Here is a 27,998-nt window from a genome sequence, read left to right as displayed (position 1 = left end):
CTTAACTACATCGGATTGTACTACAGTTCTAGTATGTAGGCTACACAATTGTGATCAATGCACCTGAGTAGTGCTGGTGGTCTGCATGGTAGACTCTACTCAGTAAAGGGTTCGGAGGTCATGCAGATAGTGTTTTCAATGAAAAGCAGGGTAGAAATAATGGCAATACAGTATTGTATGCTCAAACTCGTCTCCTTCAAAGTTCTTTCTCACATTGAATGATACAGACAGTACATGTAGCAGAAGATGCGAGTGAATCCGCCTTTATCAGGGATCCCGGCGCGAACGAGATAGTGACGGGTAGTCCGCAAAACGCTGCATACAGTCATGTACATGTACATGTACCTTCGGCATGTTACGTAGTCATGACCTCTGGACTTTAGCAGCCATGACTGCGCAGCCGGGACGGATATACAATGTAGCTCTAATAATTAAACAAATTGAGGTATAGTTGAAGTTCGGTCATGATGGAAGTAGAGATGGAGCTACGGGAGAGATGAGCTGATTAATCGCAGGGTGAGGTTGACAACGCTTGGGCGAATATGACGATTGCGAAGACAGTTTAACCGTGATGATACTTTTCAAAGGTAACTCAAACTAATTCGGTAATGAAAAAATCTTTTTACAAAAAAAGGAGTCAACTAATGAACTGAAGAAGTAATGTTTTCTCTTTTCCATGTTTATCTCTAGCATGCATGGACACCTAGAACCTTGGTATGGGGATACTCATGTATTTTGTTGTACATGTACATGTACTTATAGCCACCTGCAAGTACCAAAAAGGCACAATTTTCCGAACTTTGAGGCTCCAAAAGTACAACAAAGTGGATATGTATCCCCGCGTGCCAAAGCATAATATTATGAGGAATTTGTGAGCATAATGCGAGAATCCATGAAAGCACAATTCCATGATTTCGCGAGCATAATCCGCCGGAGCCTACCTGGGAGACATTTTATTTCGAATCACTCAAAGGGTATGCCAGTATCTACAACTTGAAGTCATGTTGCTGGTTTGTAATGTGTGGAGTTGTCCCTCCAAACATCAGCAAGAATTCAATATGATGTACAACTAATTTATCGGTGTTGGCATGTCCTCCAAAACGAATATCTAACTTCATCGATTGCCCCATCACACAGTTACTCGTGAATAACATGGGGTGAACGTTTTTTTAGTGTTCTGCATCTGCCCCCCCCCCCCCCCCCCCACCACCGGATGTTTAATGCAATCCTTTTCTGGCACACAAATCCATACTCTCAGAGGTCTTGCATGCGGCGGCTATCACTGAATAGCCTATCGTTTTAAAAACCACGACTAAATGGTGATGAAAAGAATGAACGTAAAACTGTTCTAGATTGTCACTACACCAGAAAATCATATTTCAGTTAAGAGACTCTGTAGCAGCAGATTTTAGCAGGCAGATCTCGACTAGCAAGGACACTAAATAGCTTGTAAGTAGTTCTGTAGCCGGTATAGTCATGCAGCATCATTGTCATAGCATGCCGCGTGATGCACACAGCTGCAGGCAATAGATCAGCATGGTAATATCTGTACGATAGATGGGCAACATAGCAACTAGTTAGCAGACACATTCTTTCAAAATGTGGTATTTCAAGAAGTATGTGACTATATTGAGTATATTCTGTTGTCGAAATGTTGAACAGGTATTCTTATTCCCATATATTTTTAGTTGACGAGGAAATAAAACACGTACAGTGCATTCTATAATAATACTGTAATTATTATTTGGCAAGCCATGCATGAGAATGAAATCTATAAATGTGTATCCAGTTAGTGCTGTACTAGTATATACTGCGGCCCTACAGAACATAGGGGCACGGGTGATGCCGGGAAAGGTTCTCGCCGCGATGGCTATGATATTTGATAATTTTTTCCGTAGTTGTTATCCCAGTAGCTGCGGCCATCGGCAGTCTGGAAGCACACTGCAAACTCGACCTTCGAATGGCGATGAGTTGGGCCGTCGAGGATAAACTCAGCTTCAAACTCATCCACATCACCGGAAATGGAGTGCGAGTACGAAGCTGGCACGTCTCGATGTGTGTTCCAACTATCACGGGTCAGCCGGATGAAAACGGTCTTCTCCAGGCACACGTTGGTGACGCACACGTACGCTAGCAACTTATTATCTCTGTTGGTCATTGCGGAAAGGCGTACATGGTTACGGCTGAGCTGAATGGAAAAGTCTGCACAGAGTCTGGGCTGTTCCTGATCAAGAGAGTACCTACGATGTTGCAGCGGAATGGTGTTTGCTGCTGCTGCACACGGAGATGGAAGAGACAAGAGCAGCAAATGCTGTTGTCTTAAGCTGGACTGACGATTCGAGAACCGCGATGGCGGGCTGTGCGATGCTTTCCTTATTCGAGCCGGGATCTCGAAATGCCCGCTGACGAGCGGATCGGAGAACGAGACAGACTTACTGCTGACAGTTAAATCTGATTCAGACTTGCTCATGCGCAGTATGGACTTCTTCGCTCTGAACGTTTCCGGTGTTGATGGGTAGGATACCGTGTGGCGCTTTGCTGCAGACCTCCGTGATAGGCTCTGCCGGTAGACCGTGCCACTCATGCGGAAAGCTGAATGACCTTCCTCGCTGCCAAATGCAGCAACAGTGTGCATCTTGGTGACAGTGCAGCTGTCATCTGCATATGGTATCCCGATGGTATCGGTCAGTTGTGGGTCAACTCCTGGGCAGTTAGTCTCAGCATCAGCGCTGTCACAGTTAACCGTAGAGGATGCCTCTGAGTTTCCCATTGATGAGATTGTGAGTGAAGAGAAGCTCTCCACGCTGGAGTTAATAGCAGTGGAGAAATCCTCGGGACTGCTTGCTTCCGACCACCTTCGCGGTTCGCATTCACCATCAGTAAACACTTCTCCATCACTCACATCATCCTCAATACCATTCTTCCTTTCTGTTGTTACACTATCGCTGGGACAGTGAGGTTGGGAGTGCACTGTCAACTCATTGATCCGCGTTTCCATTGATGTGTGAATCTCAAGACGGGATATGGTGCTTACAGAAGTTTGCACACAATGGGAGCTATCACCGCTCGTCTTGCACGGATACAGAGTCGATATCACTGGTGAACAGCGCGCCTCTCGGCTCAATAGCCCAAGCTTATCCGTCAGCATTGGTGCCACCCAGCAGTGCTCTCCATCGTGAGGCATGATGACCGCGCGCCTGGCTGTTTGCAGATCTCCTTCACTACTGATCCTGTCTCCACTCTGAATTGCCTTACATGTCTCAACTGCAAAGACAGAAAGGAGACCAGTCGTCGACTCCTACTGCATAGCTGCCGGAGCAGTGGTTCCTCGGATGTACAATTTCTTGAAACTGACTGAGGGATGCTCGTCCTATGCTGTTTATAGCGAGCTTCTCAAGACAGAGCACCCCGGTTGATCATGGAGCAGGATGGCTTGGGATGTCCACAGTCTACCAGACATGTTTTGCAGAGCAGTCCATGTGAAGGCCACGAGAACATTGCATGTTGCCAGGCCATTCAGACAAAATAGACAGTTGCTGACAAGTGTGTAAACTGTCACTGATGCTTGCTTGCATGGGACTATGTGTAGCGCACATGGGGATCTGAGAGCCACATCCATTGCCACGTGAAAGCACAGTGCATATCCAGGGTACCTGCACCATTGGGCACTGGCAATAGCCTTTGGCTTCGTTCAGTGCACGTGAAAACCTTTCCAGTTTCCATGCCGTAGACTGCAAGCAACAGAGCGAACGCTGATCAGGTGAACAATCACAGCACACTCGATGGGTCCGTTGTTGTGTACTTCTGGCCTGACATTTGGCAGGTCAGCAACAACAGGTCAACACCTCAGTCCTCCTCTTACTAGTCTTAGCTACTGACGGCCCTTTCCATGAGTCCTTTTCCGGCGATTCGTTGACACGACGTTGTCGGAGGACACTCACGCGTAGCATTACGAAATAGGCCTATGACGCAGTCCCAGCAGCAACTTGGCAGAAATCTCCGGACCGGCAGGAGGCGAGCTGCAACGCGTCCCTTCATCGCTTGACAGGCGCTGTCGATATGTCACATCTCACGAGGTTGTGCACGAGGACGTGACTGAACGGCGCCACCACAATACCTCCAGACTGCATTACTACTAGTACCTGCACAAGCCGCAGTTCTCCTCCTCTACTCTGAGTATTTTCCCGAACTGATGAATTACGCAACCAGTTACCTGTCCGTTCTACTAGGGAGTTGCGGACGGCAACGTAACTACTTGCTACAGTAGTCAGCAGGTGCCTGTACTGTGCGACAACAAACTAATTACTTGCACTCTTGTTTATCTTGCGTAAGAAGGAAGATTCAACATCAGTCAACGACGTTGATTGATTCTTGTTGGCCTGATCTCCACTCTTAGTCTTACGCAAGCGCAAGATAAACACAGGAGTTACCATGGTTACGTGCAGCCTCAGACCTGCATGCACAGACTGTTGAGGTCACTGTCACAGTGTCAGTCTGTCACGCAGACCATTCAATGGCATTCATGCAGATTGAAGTAATTAGTTAGAACACAAAACTACAATGTATAATAAATTATTTTTAAAAGAGGTCGGAGGCGGATAATAAAACGAAGGTAAGTATTAGGTCGCAAGTATCCACGCAAACACACATCCAGTCAAATAAGGCATTTGGCATAAAGTATCCGAACGTTTTCGGTCCATATACAAAAACATTGCAATAACATTTTGCGCACGAGAAAAATCCATCTTCGTGTCGATGGCAGCATCTGCTCTTGGCACAGACTCAGTCAATGACTCAGTCAATGACTACGTCACAGGACAATCATGCATGATGATCCTGTAGTGCATCGTGGAGCATGTGTGAAATGTCTTGGGAGGATGTCTGGTCGACTAAACGTCCCTGAGTTCCGAGAGTCCCTAAAAATACCGGCCCAAAAACGTATCTATGATAATTATAATAAAGGCATGATAAGACCTATTGCCGAGTGAGGACAAACACGGAAACCGGCAATGCATGCACGTGTGGCTACTAACAGCATACAATCTACAGTGCCAGTGTAACCCTTCCGCCGGTGGAGAAAGCAGAACTTATCGATACAAAGCTTGCGGCACGCCGTGGATGATGGACATGTGTGATCGTAATTATGTACACAGCTCATAACAACTGCCTACTACATTGTACTTGTAGCTTTGCTGTTCTAACTACTTGTATTATAATGCTAGCGGGATGTGTAAAACGGTATAAATAGTATACATGTATCATGTGTATAGTTGAAGTTTGGCAGAACACACTGCACTTGCCTAGCCTAGCGCCTATGCACTATTTCCTGTACATAGCTGCATAAGCTGGAGATAACTGTATACAGTACTTCATCATGATGATACTAGCATACTGGGTGGACTGCATGGGTGAATCAGTGCAATAAACTTATGCTATAATTACAAGCAGTGGAAAAAACCCACAATACCCCCTATACAATAGCTAGCATCACCACAGCTATCAGGCCACATAGATGCAGCACAATGCATGGAAAAGTTGTTGTGCTGAACTTCAAACAATGCAACACGGGCAGTCATGTACGGAAAGGTTTCTTGTTCTGCGGCGAATGTGATCCCTTACCATGCCGACTCGCTAGGCGTGCCGGGAGGGGGCGGGAAGGACCGGCGTGATATCTTCTCCATTTTCAGTAGAGAGGCGTTTGTAACTGGACTGCTGCTGATCGGAGCAGCGCTGGGTCCGGCGGTGTGGCTACCAGCACCACCAGCAGCTCCACTGATCAGCGTGTCACTCATCATCACAAAGCTCTCTTTGCGATGCTCATGCTCACGTCCAGCAACGTGCTCATCGTTCGACTCGCGCACACAGTACAGCACTGACTCCATGCTGGTCGCCGGGACACGGGTTGCCATGCCGGCTTGGTTGCTAAGCAACGCCACTCTCGAGCCCGGCCGGGTGCTGGCGGCAGATGTAGGCGCAGAGCTGCTTCCATTGCCTTGGCTACCCGCGTTGGTTGGGTTCTTCGGCGCCAGGATGGGAGAGCGAGCATTGGAAGGATTGCGTGTCCGTACAATCTCACAGCTGTTAGCTCGGCGAAGTGTAGCGGGTGCCGGGGTCGAGAACAGCATTCCACCCTCCTCCTGGTGTTGCTTCAGCGCCAGTATCACAATAGAAATCACCTGCAACAGTGCCGCAAGGACATGAAACCAAACACGAGCATTCTAAGTTTCAATTGGCTCAGAACAATAAAGTTGGGTACGGGGTATTTTGTCAAACCTTATGTTAATTATTTCTACAGTTCCATTGCACAAGTACTGTCAGACTTTGCTTCATCCAGTTCCCTTATGCTGCTTTTTCCCTTATGCTGCGATCGCACATGACACGTTTCGGCTGGAAATTCACATGTAGACAATTCTTCTAATTTTCTGCCCAAAGTTCATCTCCATCTTGCTGATAAACTCGACAATGCCATCACAATTTCCCGCCTCAGTCACCTTGAGAGTTTGTATCATCTTGCATGCCTTGCAGCCAGCTATTCTGATTCCTGGGTTAGAGGGCTCTGCCCCCGGGTACCAAATACTGTCTGACCAGCTGAAGTGTGGGTATCGCTACTACTAACGTTAGAGTAGCACTGCCGCAAGTTGAGCAGTGGAAGTGCGGGTATTGAGCACTGTTTGAGCAGTGGGACTTTGCCGGGGTAATAAGGTTTGAGCAGTGAAGTTAACTACTGTGTACATCCTGTGTGTGTGAATGTGCTCTGACCCGCACATAGATATGCTTATGGCTTTCCACAGAACAAACGGTTTGGGTCAATGCATGCCTGACTGTGCAACTGTGTTGGTACCAGTGATTAGAGAACAACTGTGTGCAGTTGAACCTAGTCTCAGGTGAAACATATGCAAGGCTTTCAGTGCATGCAAAACTGCACCATCATCATTTCTCACTTACGAACATAAAGACAGTAGCATACAGCACACCACAGTAAAGGATATGATGTAGTGACATGTATACATCTACATTACAAGCACACAGGAGAGAACACAAGAGCACAGCACTGCAGATTCTCAGAGAGCAGCACAGCATAGACTGACACAAAGTAGTGTCCCAGGACCCTGCTGAAACTTTTTTTAAAGTAAGGAACAAACTTACGGTTGCTCCTCCCACCTAAAGAAAGTATCACATACCCAATGCTGTACACAGCAAGCTGTTTCGGCCATAAAGGCCTCATAAGTACAGCTACGAGCTAAGTAGGCTGAGCTACAAGCCATGGTGCAAAGGAGGCACCACAGACATCAAGATAGCTCGTCGCTCCAGCGCCAGAGTGCTCAAGCTACAAAAAGTAGCGGGCATTGCGCGATGCAGCAGCACTACAGCAGCCCACTGAGAGTGCTCAACAAGACGAAAACCGAGAAAGTATCTAATATCAATTAAAAAAAAATGCAAATACATGCAGGAATCCCTCCTTCCCCTCATTATGTTATTTCTATAGCTTAGAACCTTCCAAGTTGGAAGGCTGTTGGAGTGCGCATCCAAGATGTGCTAGAGCTGTTAGCCAGTTAGTTGTAGCATGTCAGTACCGTCGGTCAGTGCCGTGCAATGTTATCGCAGGAGCTGATTGTTTAGTAACTGGTGGTTTCAGTGGACATTATAGCGTAACTTGTAGTTCCTTGGTCCATTTTTCTTCTTCTATACATGTAGGAATACAGGGGCGTCGCACACGGTACGGTCACTACGGTATTGACCGTACCACTTTTTGCCCCAGATACCCTGTGAATCAACAAAATACACTGATCTGGGATCTAAAATTCCAAAATTTTCGGCTCAGCCACCACTCCCCCACGAGTAAATTGTACTTCTGATGGATGACCGTACCACACTAAAATACCTTCCGACGTTGCCCCTGTAATACATTGTATTTACTGTGGTAGTGGTTCTCATAAGGGTTATTACACACTACTTCGCAATGGCTTGGGATACACTATATAATTTCCATAACCGGTGTTTCCAAGTGACTTTCTTCCATCAATGGATGAGTCGTCACTAAAACTAAGTAAAAGGATTCATCCAAAACCACTGCGATACCATTGCAATGCAGTGTGTCGTCATACTGGACTAGAAAGGATTAGCTGAGAATTAAGTTAATAGGACCAAAAATGGACCATTTATAACTCACCAGTTTGTAAATTGTTGGATTCATAGGTGCGTAGTGCTTTGCTGGTGAAGCCAATGGCCAACACGAGGACGGGAAGTGCCACCAGGTGAATGGTGAGAGCCTTGTATTGGACCAAGAACAAACAGCATGCGAGCAATGGCAGATTTAAATGGATAAATGAAAGCAAGCTTATCACGGAAAACACATACGCACAGCTATGTGTGCACATGAGCATTGCCACACTGGTTCCAATATGATACACCATCTCACAATAAGGAACTTTCTCCGTTTAAGGGGGGGGGGGGGGGAGCTTCAGGGCTGAACGAAAACTTCAGAACTTGCCTTTTTTGGTCACTGAATCAATCGGTCTTGCTCGGAGGGATCTGCAGTGCATATTTCAGGAAATATTCCCAACTAAGCTCCCGGCCATGGCCAGAACTCACGGCAAGGAAATGTAGTCCTGAAAGTCGTTTATTGACGCAATCAGTCCGTCCACTTTTGATCACACATGTAGAATCTGTGCACTTCAACCGTGAGCATCTTTTGGAGTGGTGCACCCAGGGGCCACAACGTACATGTAGCCACAAATTCAAACATCCAAATGCAGAATGCACATTTACGGAAAAATATCTCATGAGCGCAGTACCTGAGCCTCGGCAGACGAAGATCATTCACCAATGCAGCTCCCAGAACAGCACTACCAGCAAAAGAAATTTAAAAATAAACTTCAGATTTCGCTTGAGACTTAGTTAGACTGAGTTTTCAGTATCCATAGCAACGCCACCACCCTGCAAAGATCAAAGGTGCATATGCAGCTCCTAAAGCGGTGGGAGGTGGGTAGATCAGCCCACGTATTTACCCAGCAGATAGACTGACTAATCCGCCGCATCGCCATGGCCCACTCACCGTGTGCTCTTGACGTTGCCGGAGTGACACCAGAGCTGCCAGCATAACAAGGCCAGACCCCAGTAAGGACGGCAGGAGACTATCGATGATGAGAATATGTCGGGGATGGACCTCTTCCAGCTGTAACAGAGACATATTCGGGCCAAGACATACGTTGGAAAATTGGGAAATTGCCCAGAGAATCTGCCAGAGGGCTCACACGCACACAGACACGTACACTGCCAATTGTGGCGGCACACCATTACAATGCAGCATGTCAATCTTCTTTTCAAATGGTCCGACAGTCGCCTCTTCCTACAAATACCGGATGTGATTTTGAAGTGCACTTCTTACTTACCCATGCTGAGCAGGTGACGTTGACTTCTGAGCAGCGCTGCAAACGATAGTCGTTGTGGGAATCTGCCAGGATTGCTGCAAAGGCTGTACTGGCGGCAGCAAAAATCTGTCGAGAAACCAGAAGAGGTCGGGCAGAATGAAGGAAATGAGCTGTCTGAATTTATATTTGGTCCAGATATGCAACAATAGACAAAGATGGAACAAGGTCAATATACTCATTGTTGGGAAGGCCGTCGTGGCCATGTGTTTTTTTATGATGTATTTACTATTTATTCAATATTTCCCTCATGATGTGAAATATGGAATGGCTCAGAAATTCAGTTTATTTTGGAACGCAATTTCGCGTACATGTAGTGATTTAGCCTACAGTTAGTTCACGAGTTATTTCGTAGGTTGTTTGTTTCTTGCGTTGCACAGTGCAAGACAAGAATTTGCACAACTGCACAAGAGTATTGACGTTGACTCTCAAAATGATTCTTGGTCGCATTTTGTTTGTTTCTTCTAAGTTTTGACAAAGGGACATGTATTTTCGTTTTGTCTTTTCTCGCAGTGTTTCCTTTCATTTCTAAGCCGCGACGCCGTCGCGTACTGCGGTACGACGGGTCACGTGCTGCCAACCTACTGCATTCTTTATTCACCAGTTTTCACAGCTACACTGCATGCATTATAATGCATTGTATAATGACTCATGATTATTTTTTGCTCTGCGCTGAATCCCGTACTAGTATAGTGTAGGGCTTTTTCAGAGTTTGCTTTCGATGAGGCTGGGCAAGTTCAGTTCTTCGAAAGGAAGAGAAAGAGTTGTCTTTTTGTTGTTTGCGAAATATCTATTTTACTACCACGAAGTGTTCCCGTTGCGTGTGAGAACCTGCATGACAAATTGGTAGCAGAGGATGGTTGTCAAGTAGTGGTTCCTTCACCAAGCGCAGTGTGGTAGTGAGTAGCATTTCGGGTTTTCGCTGGACAACATGGATCTTGAGGAGTGCAAGAAGGCGAAGGCCAAGGCCAAGTTCCATGTCACACGAAATCGAAACTTGTTGCTCAGCAGGATCTACGAAGAGGATGCGACCTCGAAAGAGATCAAGAGGTTGTTAGATGACGTGACTGAGAGTGTTCACAACGCTGTGGATGTGTGTCTAAAACTGGTAACTCGGTACGCAGAATTAGGACTACCCACAGAAAAAGTGCACGAGGAGATAGAGGTCATCAACGTCGACTACAGCGATGCTGTCAGCAAGACCAGCGACGTGCTGGCAGAAATAAGCAAGAGGCCAAGTCGAGCCAGAACGGGTGAAAGTTCGCCAGCTTCCATCACCAGAGCCAAGAACATAAGATTAGTAAAGGCAATGTTGACGCAGAGCTTGGAGAATCCCAGAGCAAGTGGGAGGATGTTGACACCGCCACACTCTCCTAGCAAGGCCCTTGAGGAAAAACAGAACATGTGTGCTGAGAAGAGTCTCAGTCGTTTTGGGAATGTGTCTGCATCCAGTGTCAGCCAGAGTGCGACTGTTGAGGGGACTACCCAGCCGCCAGCCGTTTCCTCGGGAGCACCTCTGAGAGCAAATGCATCGGCACTCCCCCTGGGAACTCCAAGTGGTGACCATCGTGATAGACAGGACGAACCGCCTGGAGCTGACATGGTAAGCGTCAGTGACAGCCAGCCAATTGTGTCGTCGTCAAGTGCAACCATGGCAACCAATGTGAGTACAGACAAGTCACGCACAATCAAGGTGTCCTTTCCGGTCTCTTTGTCGTCTGTACCTACGTTACCGTTTACGGCGGAGCTCTTGTCAAAAGTTCACCCGGTTGCCATGGCAACCGCCGAAACCATGGCAACACCGCTGAACATTGGTCATCAGTCTGCAGGGAGTAACCAGGCAAGTGGCATTGCTCAGTCTGGCGTGCAGCAGGCACCGGTATCTACGTCGGCAGCTTCGGCAAGAAACGTAATCACTGCCCCTAACCGTAGTTCAAGTGGGGTCAGTGTACCACCCAGAGCATTGTCGGCCACGACCATACTCGTGCAGTCAGCCCAGACGCAACCAACTCCTGCAGTGCAGCCTGCTCGTGGGATGCAACCAACTCCAGCCGTGCAGCCTCGTGCAGTTGCAAGTCATACTCTCTCGGCTTCTACACCTGCATTTGTGCCGGGATCAGGAAATTTGTACGTTCCACCGCCGACCCATTCTGGACATCCATTCTCATTTGGAACACCACCGGGTTTCTTGTCGGCACCCGACTTCCCGACGCACGTCTTGCCGAATCAGTCTGGAATAATGTCTACCCCACCAGCGACCCAACCGGTCATGCAACAAATACCAGTTGGTCAGCCAGGTCACGCGTCACACCGTGAAGATTATGGTCTTGTGCAGCCGAGCAGTCTTCCAGTTGCCATGACATCGCCGAGTGGTCTACCAGTGCAAGCGAGTAGTTCTGGTAGAATCGAATTGTACCGACATTTAGAGAAAGTGTCAATTCCAACGTTCAAGGGCGACAAGCGGCAATATGAGACGTGGAAGGCGGCGTTTGAGATGTGCATTGGCTGCGCTAACATTCCGGATGGGCTGAAGTTATTACAGCTCCGAAAATACCTCGCGGGCGATGCACTACGGTCTATCGACACTCTTGGCTACTCGGCCGAGGCGTATGAGGCAGCACGTCGTAGGCTGGAACGCAAGTTCGGTGGTCAGCGATGTCTAGTTGCAGTGCATCTAGAAGCCCTTGAGAAGTTCCCAGCGATGAGATCTGCAAACGCCCAGGAGTTGGAGCGTTTTGCGGAGCTACTCGATGTCGCTGTGGTGAATTTGAAGGCGAGTGGTCAGACACAGGAGTTGGCTAACGGGACATTTTATGTCCGGCTAACACAGAAGCTGGGGGTGTCTCTTCTGCTGAGCTACCAGAAGTGGATACACCAGACAAGCACCTCTGAATCTGTCGAAGCGCTTCTGCAATGGGTGGAGCTGGAAAGCGAGTTCCAAGTACGAGCCCAGGAGACGATCCAAGGTATCTCCACGGCAACTCCAGTAGGGTCCACTCAAACAGCAAAGAGTCACCCGCTGAAGGGCCAGGCCAGTCATGGTGGAGTGAAGCATCAGGCATTCTTCGCTGACAAGCCCAAGAAGGCCCAGTGCAGCAGCAGTTGCCCGATCTGCACGAAGGTCCATCCCATTTGGAAATGCCTAGAGTATCGGAAGCTGTCAATTGCAGAGCGTTGGCAGAAGGCCCGGACGCTCAAGCTTTGCTACCGGTGCCTTAACTCTGGTCATTTGGGAAATAACTGTCCCAGGTCGCAGCCCTGTGGTGCAGACGGTTGTACAGAGACCCACAACGCGTTGCTGCACGGAAAGTCTAGTACTACTACAGACTCGAATGGAGCCTCACAGAAGCCAGTGCTCCAGTCTAGCGCCTCCACGGAGGGGGGTGACACCAGTTCCATGGCCACACATATGAGTAGTGTCGGCGTTAGAGCTGTTGCACTGCGAACCGTTCCCGTCATACTTCGCCACGGCGACAAGAATGTCACGGTCAACGCGCTGCTGGACGACGGCAGCACGCAGTCTTACCTTAATTGCGACGTTGCGGCACAGCTGGAGCTTAGCGCTCCCACACAAGAAGTGTCAGTGAGCACGCTGAACGGCCGCATCGAGACCCTAGAGACCATGCCAGTCGACTGCCACATCGAGAGTCTGGATGGCAGATTTATCACACAGTTCTCTGCTCTGACTGCCAAGAATGTCACCGGTAACCTTACACCTCATGATTGGTCGGTAGATCAGACATGGTATCCGCACCTCAACGGCATCGAGTTTCCGCAATGCCAAAAGAAGCGAGTAGAGGCGCTGATCGGCCTTGACCACGCTAGTCTCCACAGGTGTATGGAGGAAGTCTATGGTGAGGCTCATGAGCCATTCGCACGCAGAACGCCACTCGGGTGGACATGCGTTGGCAGGAGCACCAGACCGCAACAGACGACAAATTTCACCCGCACATACTTCGGAAAGGACGTCGACCTGAATGCACTGGTGAGAAGGATGTGGGAGGTGGAGGAACTTCCCCAGTCGTACAAATTCTGTGCAGATGATCAAGCCGTTTTTGATCAGACGGTCCAGTCGATGACCTACAAGAACGGAAGATACCAGGTTTCGGAGCCGTGGATCAAGAGACCACCTCCGGACAACTACAGTCGAGAAACTGCAATGAAGCGGCTCATCGCAGCAGAGAGACGCCTGGCGAAGGAGCCAGACGTCGCTGAGGAATACCGAACCGTGATTCGCCGTCACTTAGAACAAGGGTATATCAGCAAGATCAGCAACGCAAGTGATGGCGACGGCTGGTATCTGCCGCACTTTGCTGTTGTACGAGCTGGGGCTACATCCACAAAGGTGCGTGTGGTCTTTGATGCAGCAGCAAAGACGAAAGGCAAGTGTCTGAATGACTACATCAGCACTGGGCCCAAACTACAACGGGACCTCACCGACGTTCTCCTGCGGTTTCGGCGACACCCAAACGCACTGGTAGCCGACGTGGCAGAGATGTATCTACAAATCGAGTTGGAAGAGGATGACCGACAGTTCCATCGATTTCTTTGGCGAGAAGATACGGAGGACCAACCGGCCGTCTACCAGTACAATAGAGTGGTGTTCGGGATCAATGCATCTCCATTCTTAGCTCAACTGGTCTCGCAAGAGCATGCGCGGCGGAACCAGGAGGAGTTTCCTATGGCAGCAGAAACCGTGTTGAAGTCCACGTACATGGACGATTCAATGGACTCGACAAAGTCAACAGAGCTAGCGATTCAGCTGTACCACGAGCTTACGGCGCTGTGGGGTCTCGCTGGAATGCATGTGCGAAAATGGATTTCCAACAATGTTGAGGTGCTCGCCGAAGTCCCCGAGGAGGACCGAGCCAAGGAAGTGGACCTCGCTAATGGAATCCTGCCGACGACCAAGACTCTCGGAGTTAAGTGGCGAGCAGAGGAAGACGAGTTCCTGATTCATGTCAAGCCGCCATCAGACATTGTCACCAAGAGAGCGTTCTTGAAGAACCTAGCCACATTGTTTGATCCGATCGGATTCGTACTGCCATTCACCATAGTTGGTCGGATGTTGTTCCAGAAGATGTGGCTAGCAGGTGCTGACTGGGACGACTCTCTGCCGCCAGAGCTAGGCGCAGAGGCGCAAAAGTGGTGTGCCGACATGGATGCACTCCAGGATGTCCGAGTTCACCAGTGTCTTCAACGCGATGAAGAGGTGGTGGAGACTCAGCTACATGTATTCTGCGATGCCTCGCAAGATGCATATGGAGCAGTCGCTTATCTCTGTCATGTGTACCAGGATGGTACGAGGTCCAGTCGATTCGTCATGGCTCGAGCCAAAGTGGCGCCGTTATCAGCTGTTAGCATCCCCCGACTCGAGCTAATGGGAGCAGTCATCGGATGTCGTCTTGGTGTATCCGTAGCCAAGACACTCGCCATTGCAATGGAGAATGTCGTGTTCTGGAGTGACAGCATGGATGTCCAAGTGGTGGAAAGAGTACCCGGATCTCTGTGTCGGTGACATCGTCCTCGTTGTGTCAGCTGATACCCCCGTGGCAAGTGGCCTCTTGGACGGGTGTTGGAGGTCTACCCTGGTTCTGACGGCAGAGTGCGTGTCGCTAAGCTCCAGGTCGGAGGCAAGCAGGTAACCAGGTCAGTTGTACGGCTATGTCCGGTTGTGAAAGGCTGACAGTCCGTACGCACGTTTTAAATGGACTTATCGCCATCTTTAGTCAGTTCGATCTCTTTTCTCATTTTACTCATTCTTTGATACGGATGTATCAAGGAGGGGGGTATGTTGGGAAGGCCGTCGTGGCCATGTGTTTTTTTATGATGTATTTACTATTTATTCAATATTTCCCTCATGATGTGAAATATGGAATGGCTCAGAAATTCAGTTTATTTTGGAACGCAATTTCGCGTACATGTAGTGATTTAGCCTACAGTTAGTTCACGAGTTATTTCGTAGGTTGTTTGTTTCTTGCGTTGCACAGTGCAAGACAAGAATTTGCACAACTGCACAAGAGTATTGACGTTGACTCTCAAAATGATTCTTGGTCGCATTTTGTTTGTTTCTTCTAAGTTTTGACAAAGGGACATGTATTTTCGTTTTGTCTTTTCTCGCAGTGTTTCCTTTCATTTCTAAGCCGCGACGCCGTCGCGTACTGCGGTACGACGGGTCACGTGCTGCCAACCTACTGCATTCTTTATTCACCAGTTTTCACAGCTACACTGCATGCATTATAATGCATTGTATAATGACTCATGATTATTTTTTGCTCTGCGCTGAATCCCGTACTAGTATAGTGTAGGGCTTTTTCAGAGTTTGCTTTCGATGAGGCTGGGCAAGTTCAGTTCTTCGAAAGGAAGAGAAAGAGTTGTCTTTTTGTTGTTTGCGAAATATCTATTTTACTACCACGAAGTGTTCCCGTTGCGTGTGAGAACCTGCATGACACTCATCATTGGCATTGAGAACTATAGTTTTTCAAAGTCTGGGTACTATGATCACAATCTCAAAGGCCTCCAATGAAATGATAGGTACAGTGTCAGTTTGTCAAGCCTCGCCAAGGTTTCCTTTACTCATTCGTATTTTCATTGAGAAATGCGCTGAAAGAATTTACCTGTACTGCACTAGAAACTTAGGGTGTGTTCTTAAATCCTCTCGGAAAAGTTGGTGATTCTCGGAAAGGTTCGAGAGCTGTTCTTATAACCTCTCCGAATTTTAGGAGGCTCTCCAAAGCTCTCCAAGCTTCAGAGGTGGTTGAAACTTGGAGATTCCCACGGTTTGGGATCAGCGCATGCAAACTACAGCTAAAAGCATGTGTTGATCATAAGTGTACGCATTTCCCTGTTTGCACACGCACAATGCGTACTACATTCGTGGCACTCAAGATCACGGCCCCTTTGGGGCTTCATATTGCTTCACACGTGCAAAATATCTCCGAATTCTTGGAGACCCGTTCTTGCATTATACCACTTTCTTCGACTTCTCTTTTCTTCTTCTCCGAGAAGCTAGAGAATATACATGTAAGAACGCACCCTTAGTAGGAAGTGATCAGATGTAATCATCGGTCGAATGATAGCATTTCCATTCAAACTCAACAGTCCTTGCAAGAAGCAGTACCCTGCTTAGTACTACTGCCATTTAGGACTGCGGCCAGAATGCTAATGGTGGCAGTGTGAGGTGTGAAAATGCCCCCCCCCCCCTCCCCCCGTCCAACTCCTGAGCTGCAAAGCCAGCACTATAGTATAGGTTGAGAGAGTGCCCAGAGGAGAATTTTCTAACCAAAATACCACAACGCACCAATCTCTCTCTCTCTCTCTTTCTCCCAAAACATCTCTCGACCTAACTAATACTTGAAGCAGCCTCATCCACTGTACCTACTTATCCGATCAGAATGCTGCGGTATTCACTGGAACGGTGCGGCCTTCGACATCCGACTTGTTGTAGTTCGACTTGGTGCCTATTAAAGTTGAGCTTCCGAAGCTATTTCCTTTTCTCCTATTTTGCTATTATAATAGTATTTGCAACTTCCTCTCTTCTTTCCATCACCAAGTTCCAACTCTAAGACTTGTTGATTTCGGCTCTACTATAGCCTGTACAGTATAGCCTATAGCCACCGCTTGTCAACTGGTGACCTTCTTCCGGTCTGCAAGCCGTGGCCTCTCTGATCGTCGTGGCAAGACCTAACGTAACGTCGTTATTCGACCCTGAATTGTTTGTTTGATCACAGTCTTCCTGCAGCAGGATTATACTTTATAGCAAGAACTCGCAGCAAGGCAAAAGTGTGAACTGCCGCCGAGTATGTCCTCCGTCGACATTAGCACTCAGCGACATGCTACTTGCTAACACCAGCACAAACACGGTTTACATCAACTTGAAGACGCTAATAATAATAATATTTATAAGTGATGGCCGCTAGCAATGGTGTCACCGATTATGTGGGCTACTGCAGTAGTTGGAGATGTGGGCGAGGATCGGATCAACACAGGAAACGAGGGACGCACCATACCAGTGCAGAGCGGGGCGAGACCAACTGTCCGCACCTTGCGGAGCACAGCTCCGTCTGCGCTCGTTGTTATTTTCTCAGCCCACAACTAACTTGTTACTTACTTGTTACTTACTTGGCACAAGCTTAGAAGGACAACGTCATGTACAGCATCACAACGATTCTTGGTTCAGTGTCAGTGAAATGCCTTACCAGTGTCGCTGCGAACAGTGCCTTCGTGCAGCACAGCAGGCAACGTCGAGTTCCCATGACTTCCGTATGAACGACTGCTTTCTTTTTCAGTCTCAGCGCAATACTGCCAATAGTCGTTCGTTGTCCTCAAGCTCACAGCTTGTATTGCGCTTGGTGGACGTACTAGTAATGGTAGAACAGGTCCAGGAAGTAAGATTACTGAGTTTTGAACTATAAACGCTACGTGTGTTGAGCAGGATGAACGTGTGTTGCGTACTCCACTTCGTCGGTGTGTTTCTCTCCTTCGACTTCGTGCTTGTCTTGTGCAAGCTGTGCTAGTGTTGTGCGCATTTCAAAAACTAAAGCCGTAAAGGTAACTGTCACAAGAGTCGAGAGCTGAGTCCAGGTGGCACTGCACTGACAAGCTTTTTTCGTGAACGACTCGTATGTGGTGCACCGCCACCGCGTACCGGCGGTCAGTTTCACAATCCGTGTTACGCATTGTCTCGTTAGTGATACATGTGCATGCACGGCATGGTGAGTGGTAGAGCCTAGGCCCTAGAGGTCGGTGAAGAAACCCGACACTCACTGTGGGAACGGAATCCAGCTGGTATGGAGGTGGTACATGGTGCACCGGTGATGAAAGCCTGAGACTCAGTGAGAGGCAGCCCCAGGCCCAGGTACGTCTGATCTGTTTGTTTTGTGCTTACATGTATGAATCAGTTCTCAAGTCTGGAAAGTCTATAAAAAACCTACAATGGCATGTACTTGTACTTGTTGTAGTTTGTATTCACAGTTCACACCTACTACTGTGCTGATTCCATAGCAGAAAAAAATCTAGATCTGAACATACCAGTATGTATTCGTTTGGAGGAAAAGTTTCGGAAATATGAGACAACCTGTTTAGTTGAGAGTAATCTGATACCTTACCTTCACATCATACTTCGAAGTAGGAATCTGTTATGCGTTGATTCACGGTTTATGAAAAGGTAAGAATCAAGACCACGCCCTGGGCTGGAACACCAGGATTGGATTTTCCTTGCATGCCAAGCACAATGTAAACGTCAGGTTTGTAGGCCAACGAAAACCGCAGGCAGTATTAAAGGACTTGCATAATAATAATGGAACCAATCTGGTGTGGGCCTGGACTGGGGGGAGTGGTAGTTCAAGACAAACAGAATGCATAATACAAGCATGTTATGTACCGTCAATGAACAATCAAATCCCAAGGTACTGCTGCTCTGGGCATGCCGTAGAAGTGTTGAAAGGACTGCAAACCACGGACACATCATTTCACATGAATGCAGTCTGCAGCCAATACTATAATCACTGGGGGATGTTCTCACTCAGTGACTGGGTCTCTGTTCACATGACAGGGCATTTGATCTGGATCACACAAGCCTAATTCACTCCTCTGAATCATTCAGCACTGCTCCATCCGCTCAAATGGCCGACTGCGGTCCCAAAGACTAAGTGAAGCTCACCCTTCTTGCATTCCATAAAATACCAATACATGTATGCCCCACAACACATACATGTAAGTAATGCCTTCAGTACAGATGACCACAGTTACAGGAGTTTTCTTTGAAGAGGGGACCCACAATCACATGCATCAGACATCAACTCTGACTCTGACTGACCCTCTGGCTTTGGCATGTAAAAATCATCCGTGACACAAATACAAAACCATCAATCATGACTTGTGCCCTTGACTGCATGTCACAGTACTGTAGCATACAAGTACAGTCGTCATCATGTACATGTACATGACTTGTACAATGTATGTACACTACTACTACGTCACTACACTGTATGAGTGTTGAGACGGAGCAAAAGGTTCAGATCTACATGTACATGTACATGGTTGTACAGTCCGACTTACAGGTTACGATAGTAGACTGAGACGTCCATTGTTCCTAGGCTACAATGTACATCATGACTTGTACATGTAGGTACACAGCACGCAGGGGCGTAGGCCAAAGGACAAGCTACGGACCATGGCATTTTTTGCCCCAACCTTCTTGTGAAGAAATGTGGTGATTTGGGCTCTAAATTCCTAAATTCATCAGGGGATGGAATGATACCTTAGATGGCTGACCATACCACCCTAGTATGCATTTACCCCTGATACGTCACCATGGGGTCACTGATAACGAAATTCTACTATGCCTTCTAGTGGCAACGTGAATCCAACAGTCAGTCCAATGTCTTGCTGTTACCCCCTCAGGGCCCCTGTGCTGCGCTACCTGCAGAGTTCTGCGGCCTACTGCACTGCATATGCTGGCTCGTGACCCACCCTCCAGTTACTACAGCATGACCGAGGAATAGCGGATCGCGTCCGGCCCCCGATCATCCAATCTCCAGTACTGCAGTGTGTCGACTTGCAAAGATGTGCCGCATGTGGGGTGAGCATATTCTCCGCAGTATACCAACTTTATAGTGTATCGACTCTACACTATCAACTCTACAGAGTATTGCCTTTACACTGTGTCGGCCGCTCTAGTTTCCACATCATTATTGTCGTACTGGCTCCGTATGAAGTTCCGCAGCTGCCCACTCAGCTCTTCCATGGTGACTAGCTGTTCCATCACAATGTTCTCATTCTCGTACGCGTTAAAGTCTATGCCGACATCTGCAACATGATCATAGAGCTCTCGAGCCATGGTGAATGACAGATCTGCACGCAGCGCTGTACCGTTCCAGCGAAACTGAAATAATTTAGCACACAAAAAGGACACAGGAAAATCATTTTTTTTTTAGCGGAAAAAGGACACCACAAGAAAAATCAAATGCTATCGACAATGCTGTCACGCTGGCGAATAACATGGAACAATAGCACTGAGCTGTGCACCACTGCTTGCAGTGACGTTTAGAAAAGCCTCGCAAGCTACTATGAGCATCGGCCAATATCGCCAAAAACACGGTATACATGTACAACCATGAATATGTATGTGTGCTAATAGCAGGTTGTGTTCCCCATCATAATAATCATTAGTCGCCTCTGCTCTCTACAATTCCGTTTCTTTCATAATTTTCTTGGTAAGATTGTGTTTGAGGCAAAACCAGAACATTTAATATTGACAACCCCGCCAACTGCAGTCCAAACTTACTCACCCACTCCGTGTACCTGTAGAGATCTGTGCGTATACTGTAGCCCATGTAGTCGATCTTGTGCTTGTCCGTGTACTCACATCCAGTCATGTCGGTTTGGTTCTTGCCGCACCTGACACACGTGTACGGTCGCAACAACACGATGCAGTGTGAGTGTTACACGATGCAATATGAGTGTTTAACACTCTCTTAGTATTGACTCCTACTGATTGTTGCTATACCTAAGCAGTCAAATATTCCTGCATATTTCACTCCTTAGGGCTGTATTGACTGCATATCATTTTGAGCCGTGCTTTGCATTGTGAGTGGCCCCGTAATCACAATATACACCTGTTGCACATCTTAGATCACATGACCACACGGGGCAGCCATGTTGGTTCCAACTACGCCGCCGTCAATGTCTGCCATGATTTTGGATCATGTCTTAGGTCACATGGTGTCGACCATGTTGGTTCCATGCCATGATCGCTTTCTAGTTTCTACACAAAATTGGTCACGTGACCAAGATGTGATACCACTCTACTGAGCATATAATAATGCCATGTGCATAACTCGTGTACTGACCTAACACACAGACGGATATACTACTAAGTTGTGTACACCATAGGCTTAGCAGGCAACAAGAACAGCGAAGCTTCAGTATATCTCCAAGGTCCACACAGATAATTATGTACTCTATCGCCGAGGTACTCTGCATGTATCATAGTATCCAAGGTCAAATGACTGGTACAGTCAACTTCGCTAATAACGACTGTGGATATAACGACAATCCGCGAATAACGACATAATTTTCATGCCCAGAGCAAAGTCCCAACCAACTGTGACGCATATAATGAGACTTAGGGAGTTCGGGTATAACGTCACTTCGCGAATAAGGACACTTTTCTGATGCCCCTCCGAGTGTCGTTATAAGCAAAGTTGACTGTACACCGCTACACAGTGTCCCCAAATTAGCAATTCATCGCCCATAGGATGTTATAAGCTGGGCACACTCTACTGAAATTTGTACTACTTGTACTTGGAATCAAAATGCACACTGTGGGGGCATGACATGATACCGGACGGTGGGGCATGACATGATACCGGACGGTGGGGCATGACATGATACCGGACGGTGGGGCATGACATGATACCGGACGGTGGGGCATGTCATGATACCGGACGGTGGGGCATGACATGATACCGGACGGTGGGGCATGTCGAGACTACACAAATTAGTACTGGCTAGTCTTGTAGTGAACATGTTTGGTGCATTCTCTCATTCATATCTTTTCCCATGGCGTCTGTATATTTTCTTACTTAGGTAATTGTGAGAAGGCCGCCACCTTCACACCGGGCACGTCTGAGTGGAACACGGGCGCTTGGCTCTTGCCGTCGACGTGAGTCGGAACGGGAAGACCTGTGCAGGACATGCCAGAGGTGACAAACTGACAATGAAGACACGGACCGAGAGAGCCTGACCGGAAATGATGACAGAAACCCAGGGACCACGTCCGCGGTTCTGCATACTAGTAAGCAGGTACTGCATTCGTACCTGAACGCTGGTGCATCGAGTACAGCTCCTGTCTACTCTTGGTCTTGATACCTGATTGGTAAGTGCATCAGGGAAATGGTAATGCCTTTTTTAGAATGATCTATTATGAGCCCTTTACTACATCCTCAACCTGTCACCACCATGCGCTCTTTAATAGCCGAAGCTATGCATGAAGCATCATTGAAACACACCAGCACAGCAAGGACACTCACGTTGACAGATACTGTTTACACCTGTCCTCTAGACAGTTGTTTCGCTCCTTTGAGCTCACATGATCAGTAGAGGATTTAGAGATACCGTACTAGTATGTTATTTAATAGCATGAGCCCATGCAATCGTACCCATCACCACCTGAAGCGAATAAAAAGGACAATATCAGAGCAAGATCTTTCCCCCTGTACTCAAACTCCACGCACACAACACTCATTGCAATGTGCTGTGACCTTCGGCAGCCAGCCCCATTGCACGAGAAAACCCATCTGTAGGAAACATAGTGGTGCTCACATAAAGTCTGGAAGCTGTGTGATAAACACCCTTACCAGCCAGTTCAGCAAGTGTTGGGTATACATCAACTAGCTCTGCCAGTGCAGTTGTGTGCGTGCCCGAACATCGCTCAACGTCGGGCACATGAACCATCCATGGTACTCTCACGCCCAGCTCAAAGTTGGACGTCTTGCACCACATGTTGTGCTGAGCAAGGAAGCAATGTGAAAGCCATCCTGGTTCAGGCATGGAACTATAGTTACGATTGTACTGCGGCGATACCGTTACAATTGTACTGCGGCGATACCGTTAGCTGAACTTTCAACATCAGTAATTCACCCAAAAACAGTCCAGTGCAGCTTATACTTCGATGGTCAAATGAACGGTGATAAACAGAGTCAACTTCAGTATTTCGTGACAAAATCAGGGTGGCGGCTTATACTCTGGAAAATACGGTAGTCACTGAGATGGAAGGGGGGGGGGGGGTGACATTGAGCCAATAGTGATGGCATGGCTTTCGATATACGTACAATAGTTATCGGCATGTGACGTGTCCAATATCCCGGGTGGTATCAAGAAGCAAGGTCAGGGGCGTCGGAAGGTATTTTAGTGTGGTACAGTCAGCCATCTGAAGTACAATTTTCTCGTGGGGGGTGGGGGTGGTGGCTGAGCGGAAAATTTTGGAAATTTAGAGCCCAAATCAGTGCATTTTATTGATTCACAGGGTACTTGGGGCAAATAGTGGTACGGTCAATACCGTAGTGACCGTACCGTGTCCGACGCCCCTTGGATGGTGGGTCTTCAATTAAATGGTCCATGCTATGGTGGTGGTAGTGTGGCAGAGACAGCAGGGCGGTGGTGATGTGCCAGTGGAGTTGGAAAACCAACTGTGCAGTGCAGTGCAGTGTAGTGGAGTTCGGGAATTAAGTTATTGATGAAAGGGAATGATCTCCCATTCATGTCGAGCCAGTTTCACTTTCTTGACTCCGGACTAAATTCTACGGCCATGGACTAACATTCAGAGTACTAATTAGTAATCACAGTTACGTGTACATGCAGACTTACTTCTCCAAGCTGCCAGCCATGATCTGCATGAAACGAGACAATGGTGTTCTCCTCCAAACCAAGTTCCCTCAGCTCGGCTAACAGCTTGCCGACCAGCGAGTCAGTGAAGCTTATTGCGGCGTAGTATCCACGCCGAAGACGACGTGCTTCGTCATCCTCCATGGGTGTCAGCCAATCGCGGGCTTGTGTTACGTCCTGGATGGCAATATCACGGCAACAGACCAAGCAAGTAGGTTAAACCCCTTCATCATTTATTGAGAGGCTAGCCATATGGTTTGACGGGACGGCAGGAATGCATGTGTATCTGGTGAAGTACAATAGAGACCAAACAAACACCAACGGGCTACCCATAACCACACTACCACAGCGCAGGATGTAACGTTGATAGTGCTAATCGCGTACGGCAATGCCTAAGAGCTGGTGACGTAAATAATTTCTAGTGGAGGTCCTAGTATCCAACAGACTCATCGGATGTTGTTTTCGATTGGTCAGGCAGAGGACAACAAGGCTTGCCGCAAGTTGCGTCTTCCCAGAAAATGTTGGTTCATGAGAACCCAAGCATTCGGTGCACTTTGTACATTGCTCAGTATCCATGGTATTGGTCTGCCGTTTTTAAAGTACTTGACCAAGGTCGGCCCAACTGGGTCCACCGGTAGGACCACCGGCCCCGATATTTTTCAAACTTTCTTTTCTCATATCATTGAGCACATGCTCGTACTGTACATGGCATGCATACTGTACATGGCATGCGTACTGTACATGGCATGCATGCAAAATTGCAAATGCTTCGGCTTACTGTAAACCGGCCAGGTCGAGCAAGGCAGCCATTCCATGCAAGTGCTGGTGCTGCTTTCGGGAATGCTTTGTCCTGTGCCGCGCTTATGTTCTCCGCTGGCGGGTACATCTCAATGAAACCTGTCGGGACGCGGAACGGCAAGTGAGGTTTGTGAAACCCGACTCCTAAGAAGAACGGCTGGGTGAGGTTCTTCGCGGCATAGCGCATTCTGCGAAGACCTTCGTCCAGTGTTTTAGTGTCGGAAAAATTGTAGTGTTTCGGATCCAGGCTACACCATGCTGTATTGTTTGGGCAATTGTGAGGATGAGGATTGTGGTAAGGAAACTCGTCTACGTCTGACCAGCTTGGTGGATCGCCTTTCGGAGGCAGATTGGGGTGGTAGAGCTTACCAACGCCGCTGGAGAAATATCCGTTGTTTTTGAAGTACTCCGGCATAGAAATCCAGTTCCGCCCTGTCGTCTCCCTGAAGTGATCAATGAAGTTCCAACACTCCGTAGCGTCAGGTCTGCGCCCCGTCATGAATGAGTTTCTGCTGGGAGCGCAAATAGCGAACTGGCAATAGGCGCGGTCGAAGATGAGTGATTTGTTTGCCAGCGCGGCAATGTTGGGAGTGTGCACGTAACCCTGACCATAGGGCTCCAGATCAGGACGAAGATCATCCACGACGATGTACAGCACGTTCATCTTCTTGCTCGGTTTCGACGCGGTCTGGGCTGAATGAGCTCCTGAAACCGCAGCTGCGAGGATAAACACTAACGGGGAAATCATTATCCCAAACGGTTCGGATCTCGAATAGCTGAAAACGCAGCGCAGGAGAAACTACCGCAGTAGTACTAGTAGGTGCGCGAACATTTGATCGATATCATTGCGCTCGTTTCTTCATGTTTGAATGAGGTCCTTCAAACAATACAAAGTACAGTAGTTCGTCCTCGGACGCGACGCCACGGAACTTCGGAAGCTTCATGTTCCATGACATGAGTCCATGTATAACAGTAATTATGTCGCTGTTTGAACCCATAAGGCATAATACAAAAATTATTAATTGAACCGTTTAAAAAAAACAGTTTTCGTTTATAGCGAATCAAATCTTGTATAGGGGCTAGGCCATAGCTAGGGCTGCAAGTGAACCAAGTGCACTCATAATCATACTGTCATAGGTCGCATGTCAGTCATGACTTGCTACTTGTATAGTGTGAGTGCATTTCTGTTATAACGAACGTCGGCTTCAAAGAACTAATTCTCCTGCACAATGGCGTTCGTTATAATCAGGAGTCCACTGTGGTATTAAGTTTTGTTTTGTGGCTGTATATTATGCGCTTGTCCTTCACCTGCTTTATGTGTGCCAGTACTAATGCTCAGTGCAGTGAGGCCCGGCTCCTTTAATACAAATAGGCAGAAACTGTAGAGCTGCCATCACATAATACGGTGAATGGTGCTCTGCTGCTTCTAGCCGCGAAGTTGACCTTCATGCATGCATCAGTTCATACAGCTGCAGCTACAGCGACAAGAACAGACAGTAAATGTACAATGCCAATCGGTAGAGCAGCGACTGTTTTAGCAATCAATAAAATATTGTGCGTATTCATATCGCAAACAGGGCAACCAAATTTGCCTGCGACCCAGACAACAGTCCCGTGACTATAATGATATAAATCACAACTGGGATGCAATCAATGAACAGGCGATGTGAATCCGAGAAACATATTTTACTGTAAATAATTCATTCATTCATTCTTACGAGGTGCCAAGATAAAATAAATAGATTTTGACATGGCAGACTTGAACATGACAGATACAGTTGGATCATGATCTAAAATACACAGCCTTACTATGCAGTGCCTTCCCGCTTTAGAAGCCGCATCTGCGCCTTGATCCTTGAAGGGTGGTGGCGTTCCCAGTACCTACCGGGATGCGGAAAACTCGGCCTCTAGCCGAGTCTGACCCGAACTGTAAAATTAAGTTACTATGCAGTGCAGGGAAACAAGTCCACGTGCAGTAAGACGCACACCGGAGTCCAACCAGCAATATTCAGCCTGTGCTACACATAATACGTGCATTGCATTGCCGGAAGCTGTAACTAATCGCTGCCGCTGTACTGGCTCCGTATGAAGTCCTTCAGCTGGGTGCTTAGCTGGCTGGCAATCTCCGCCTGCTGTGTTACAATGTTTTCGTTTTCATATGTGTTGAAGTTTGCCCCGGTGTCGTCATTGTGGTCATAGAGTTCTTTGGCAACGGTCTCTGACAGCTCTGCTCTGAGCGCTGTTCCATTCCAGCGAAACTAGAGCAGTTGACATAGAAAAATGAGAGAATTGCGGACATGATGAAAGACAGAGAAACACATCATTGATGTGGCACTGCGTTTACAGGAGCAGCATCCAACTCTAAAGCCATAACAAGTGCATCAATGTTAGAGTATGATGCTATTTTCACTGTTTTTTTCAGTGTATTTGTCACCCTTTCACCAGTGTTGATATTTGTACTGTAGTATGATTATCATTTTCTCCTACTAGAGAATCATCATTTACTTTTAAGTTTTAACCCAAAGGCTGGAGCCTATCAAGGAGGTTCCACAGTGGGAACAAAATAGTGTACTTCGATAGCTGAAATACACAGAATGACGAAGAAATACAGAGCACAGAGTCATGGAATACCTTTGCTCCGGAAAACCGCACGTAGTAGTGCCCTCCTGCCTATTCAACACTCCATGCAAGTGATAGTTATTGTAAAACTTAAAACATTTGAACAGCCACTAGTAATGGTACCTTTCACAATTTTATTGATAAAACTAGCAGATTTTATGGACATAACATACTTGTTTTTTCTAAGCCCGTTTAGCAGCAATGCCGTCCTACTCACCCATTCTGTGTATCTGTACTTGTCTGTGCGAATGCTGTACCCCATGAAGTCGATCTTGTGCTTGTCCACTTGCACGCAAGTGCCAAGGTCGGTCATCTTTTTTCCACACCTGCCCATATTCAAGTCAACACAGTGACAGTCACAAAACAGTACAGGAGGGTCGAAGAGCATCAATCTCCGAGTGGCCTGCAAGGCTTCTGTTGGAACCTTTCCCCTGCTGCCCGATGCACAACAATTCTCTGACTCATTTGCCTTTCATCTGTGTGACCCACAACAGAACGGCGCAAGCAAGGAGCATCTGAATGGGCCAGTAATTTGCCAACGCTTTGCCAGCAAACAAGATGGACTGTTACGTGAGTGAGAAACACTGCTAGGAACCGCCTAACCCCTTGTCCCCAATATTCATCCATGCTAAATGCTATACAATTGGTGACCCTACAATGATGCGCTATAAGCATTGCATGTGCTAAAGGCACTACATACAAGTACGGTACTACTCATTGAAAATCCGATTGAGTGAGTCAGTCACGATCCAGCCCTGCACCTGT

General features: G+C 47.6%; 4 protein-coding genes and 1 long non-coding RNA gene across 5 annotated transcripts in view; 1 reads left to right on the top strand and 4 right to left on the bottom strand.

Annotated features, from left to right (window-relative positions):
* Positions 1-1,263: 1,263 nt before the first annotated feature.
* Positions 1,264-3,547, bottom strand: LOC135822487 (uncharacterized). Its single transcript, XM_065335261.1, has one exon. The coding sequence runs from the start codon at positions 3,182-3,184 to the stop codon at positions 1,871-1,873; it is 1,314 nt and encodes a 437-aa protein (XP_065191333.1). The 5' UTR covers positions 3,185-3,547; the 3' UTR covers positions 1,264-1,870.
* A 934-nt stretch (positions 3,548-4,481) lies between these two features.
* Positions 4,482-17,860, bottom strand: LOC135822483 (uncharacterized). The gene is made up of 6 exons (XM_065335258.1): positions 17,627-17,860; positions 9,393-9,497; positions 9,056-9,175; positions 8,171-8,270; positions 6,946-7,010; positions 4,482-6,176 (listed from the first exon to the last, which is right to left on the bottom strand). Exons 1-6 carry the CDS (start codon positions 17,681-17,683, stop codon positions 5,616-5,618), a joined length of 1,008 nt encoding a protein of 335 aa, XP_065191330.1. The 5' UTR covers positions 17,684-17,860; the 3' UTR covers positions 4,482-5,615.
* A 511-nt stretch (positions 17,861-18,371) lies between these two features.
* LOC135822477 (iduronate 2-sulfatase-like) lies at positions 18,372-25,521 on the bottom strand. The gene is made up of 6 exons (XM_065335251.1): positions 24,595-25,521; positions 23,799-23,993; positions 22,790-22,940; positions 22,016-22,115; positions 20,720-20,828; positions 18,372-20,313 (listed from the first exon to the last, which is right to left on the bottom strand). The coding sequence occupies exons 1-6, from the start codon at positions 25,360-25,362 to the stop codon at positions 20,086-20,088; spliced, it is 1,551 nt and encodes a 516-aa protein (XP_065191323.1). The 5' UTR covers positions 25,363-25,521; the 3' UTR covers positions 18,372-20,085.
* Positions 22,039-27,998, top strand: part of LOC135822486 (uncharacterized) — a 6,487-nt gene continuing 527 nt past the window's right edge. Inside the window, exons 1-2 of the long non-coding RNA XR_010554497.1 lie at positions 22,039-22,308; positions 27,728-27,803. This is a non-coding gene — a long non-coding RNA (uncharacterized LOC135822486). The remainder of the gene's footprint in view (positions 22,309-27,727; positions 27,804-27,998) is intronic.
* LOC135822478 (iduronate 2-sulfatase-like) overlaps positions 26,118-27,998 on the bottom strand; it is a 6,371-nt gene continuing 4,490 nt past the window's right edge. Inside the window, exons 5-6 of the mRNA XM_065335252.1 lie at positions 27,451-27,559; positions 26,118-26,872 (exon numbers count right to left, since the gene is read on the bottom strand). Coding sequence (XP_065191324.1) covers positions 26,672-26,872; positions 27,451-27,559 — 310 coding nt within the window. The 3' untranslated portion in view covers positions 26,118-26,671. The remainder of the gene's footprint in view (positions 26,873-27,450; positions 27,560-27,998) is intronic.

Source organism: Sycon ciliatum, chromosome 8, assembly GCF_964019385.1.
Source record: "Sycon ciliatum chromosome 8, ocSycCili1.1, whole genome shotgun sequence".
Classification (NCBI taxonomy): domain Eukaryota; kingdom Metazoa; phylum Porifera; class Calcarea; order Leucosolenida; family Sycettidae; genus Sycon; species Sycon ciliatum.
This window is presented reverse-complemented; position numbering and strand designations above follow the sequence as displayed.

Excerpts from the sequence above, each read along its gene's own strand:
- LOC135822487 (XM_065335261.1), bottom strand. The coding sequence starts at position 3,184 with ATGCCTCACGATGGAGAGCACTGCTGGGTGGCACCAATGCTGACGGAT.
- LOC135822477 (XM_065335251.1), bottom strand. The coding sequence starts at position 25,362 with ATGATTTCCCCGTTAGTGTTTATCCTCGCAGCTGCGGTTTCAGGAGCT. Across the intron at positions 22,941-23,798 it reads ATGGCTGGCAGCTTGGAGAA|CACAACATGTGGTGCAAGAC; the intron begins GTAAGTCTGCAT and ends TTCCTTGCTCAG. Across the intron at positions 20,829-22,015 it reads GCCTTCTCACAATTACCTAA|GTGCGGCAAGAACCAAACCG; the intron begins GTAAGAAAATAT and ends CACGTGTGTCAG.
- LOC135822483 (XM_065335258.1), bottom strand. The coding sequence starts at position 17,683 with ATGGGAACTCGACGTTGCCTGCTGTGCTGCACGAAGGCACTGTTCGCA. Across the intron at positions 7,011-8,170 it reads ATCCAACAATTTACAAACTG|ATGTATACATGTCACTACAT; the intron begins GTGAGTTATAAA and ends CTTGTAATGTAG. Across the intron at positions 6,177-6,945 it reads ATGCTACTGTCTTTATGTTC|GTGATTTCTATTGTGATACT; the intron begins GTAAGTGAGAAA and ends GCACTGTTGCAG.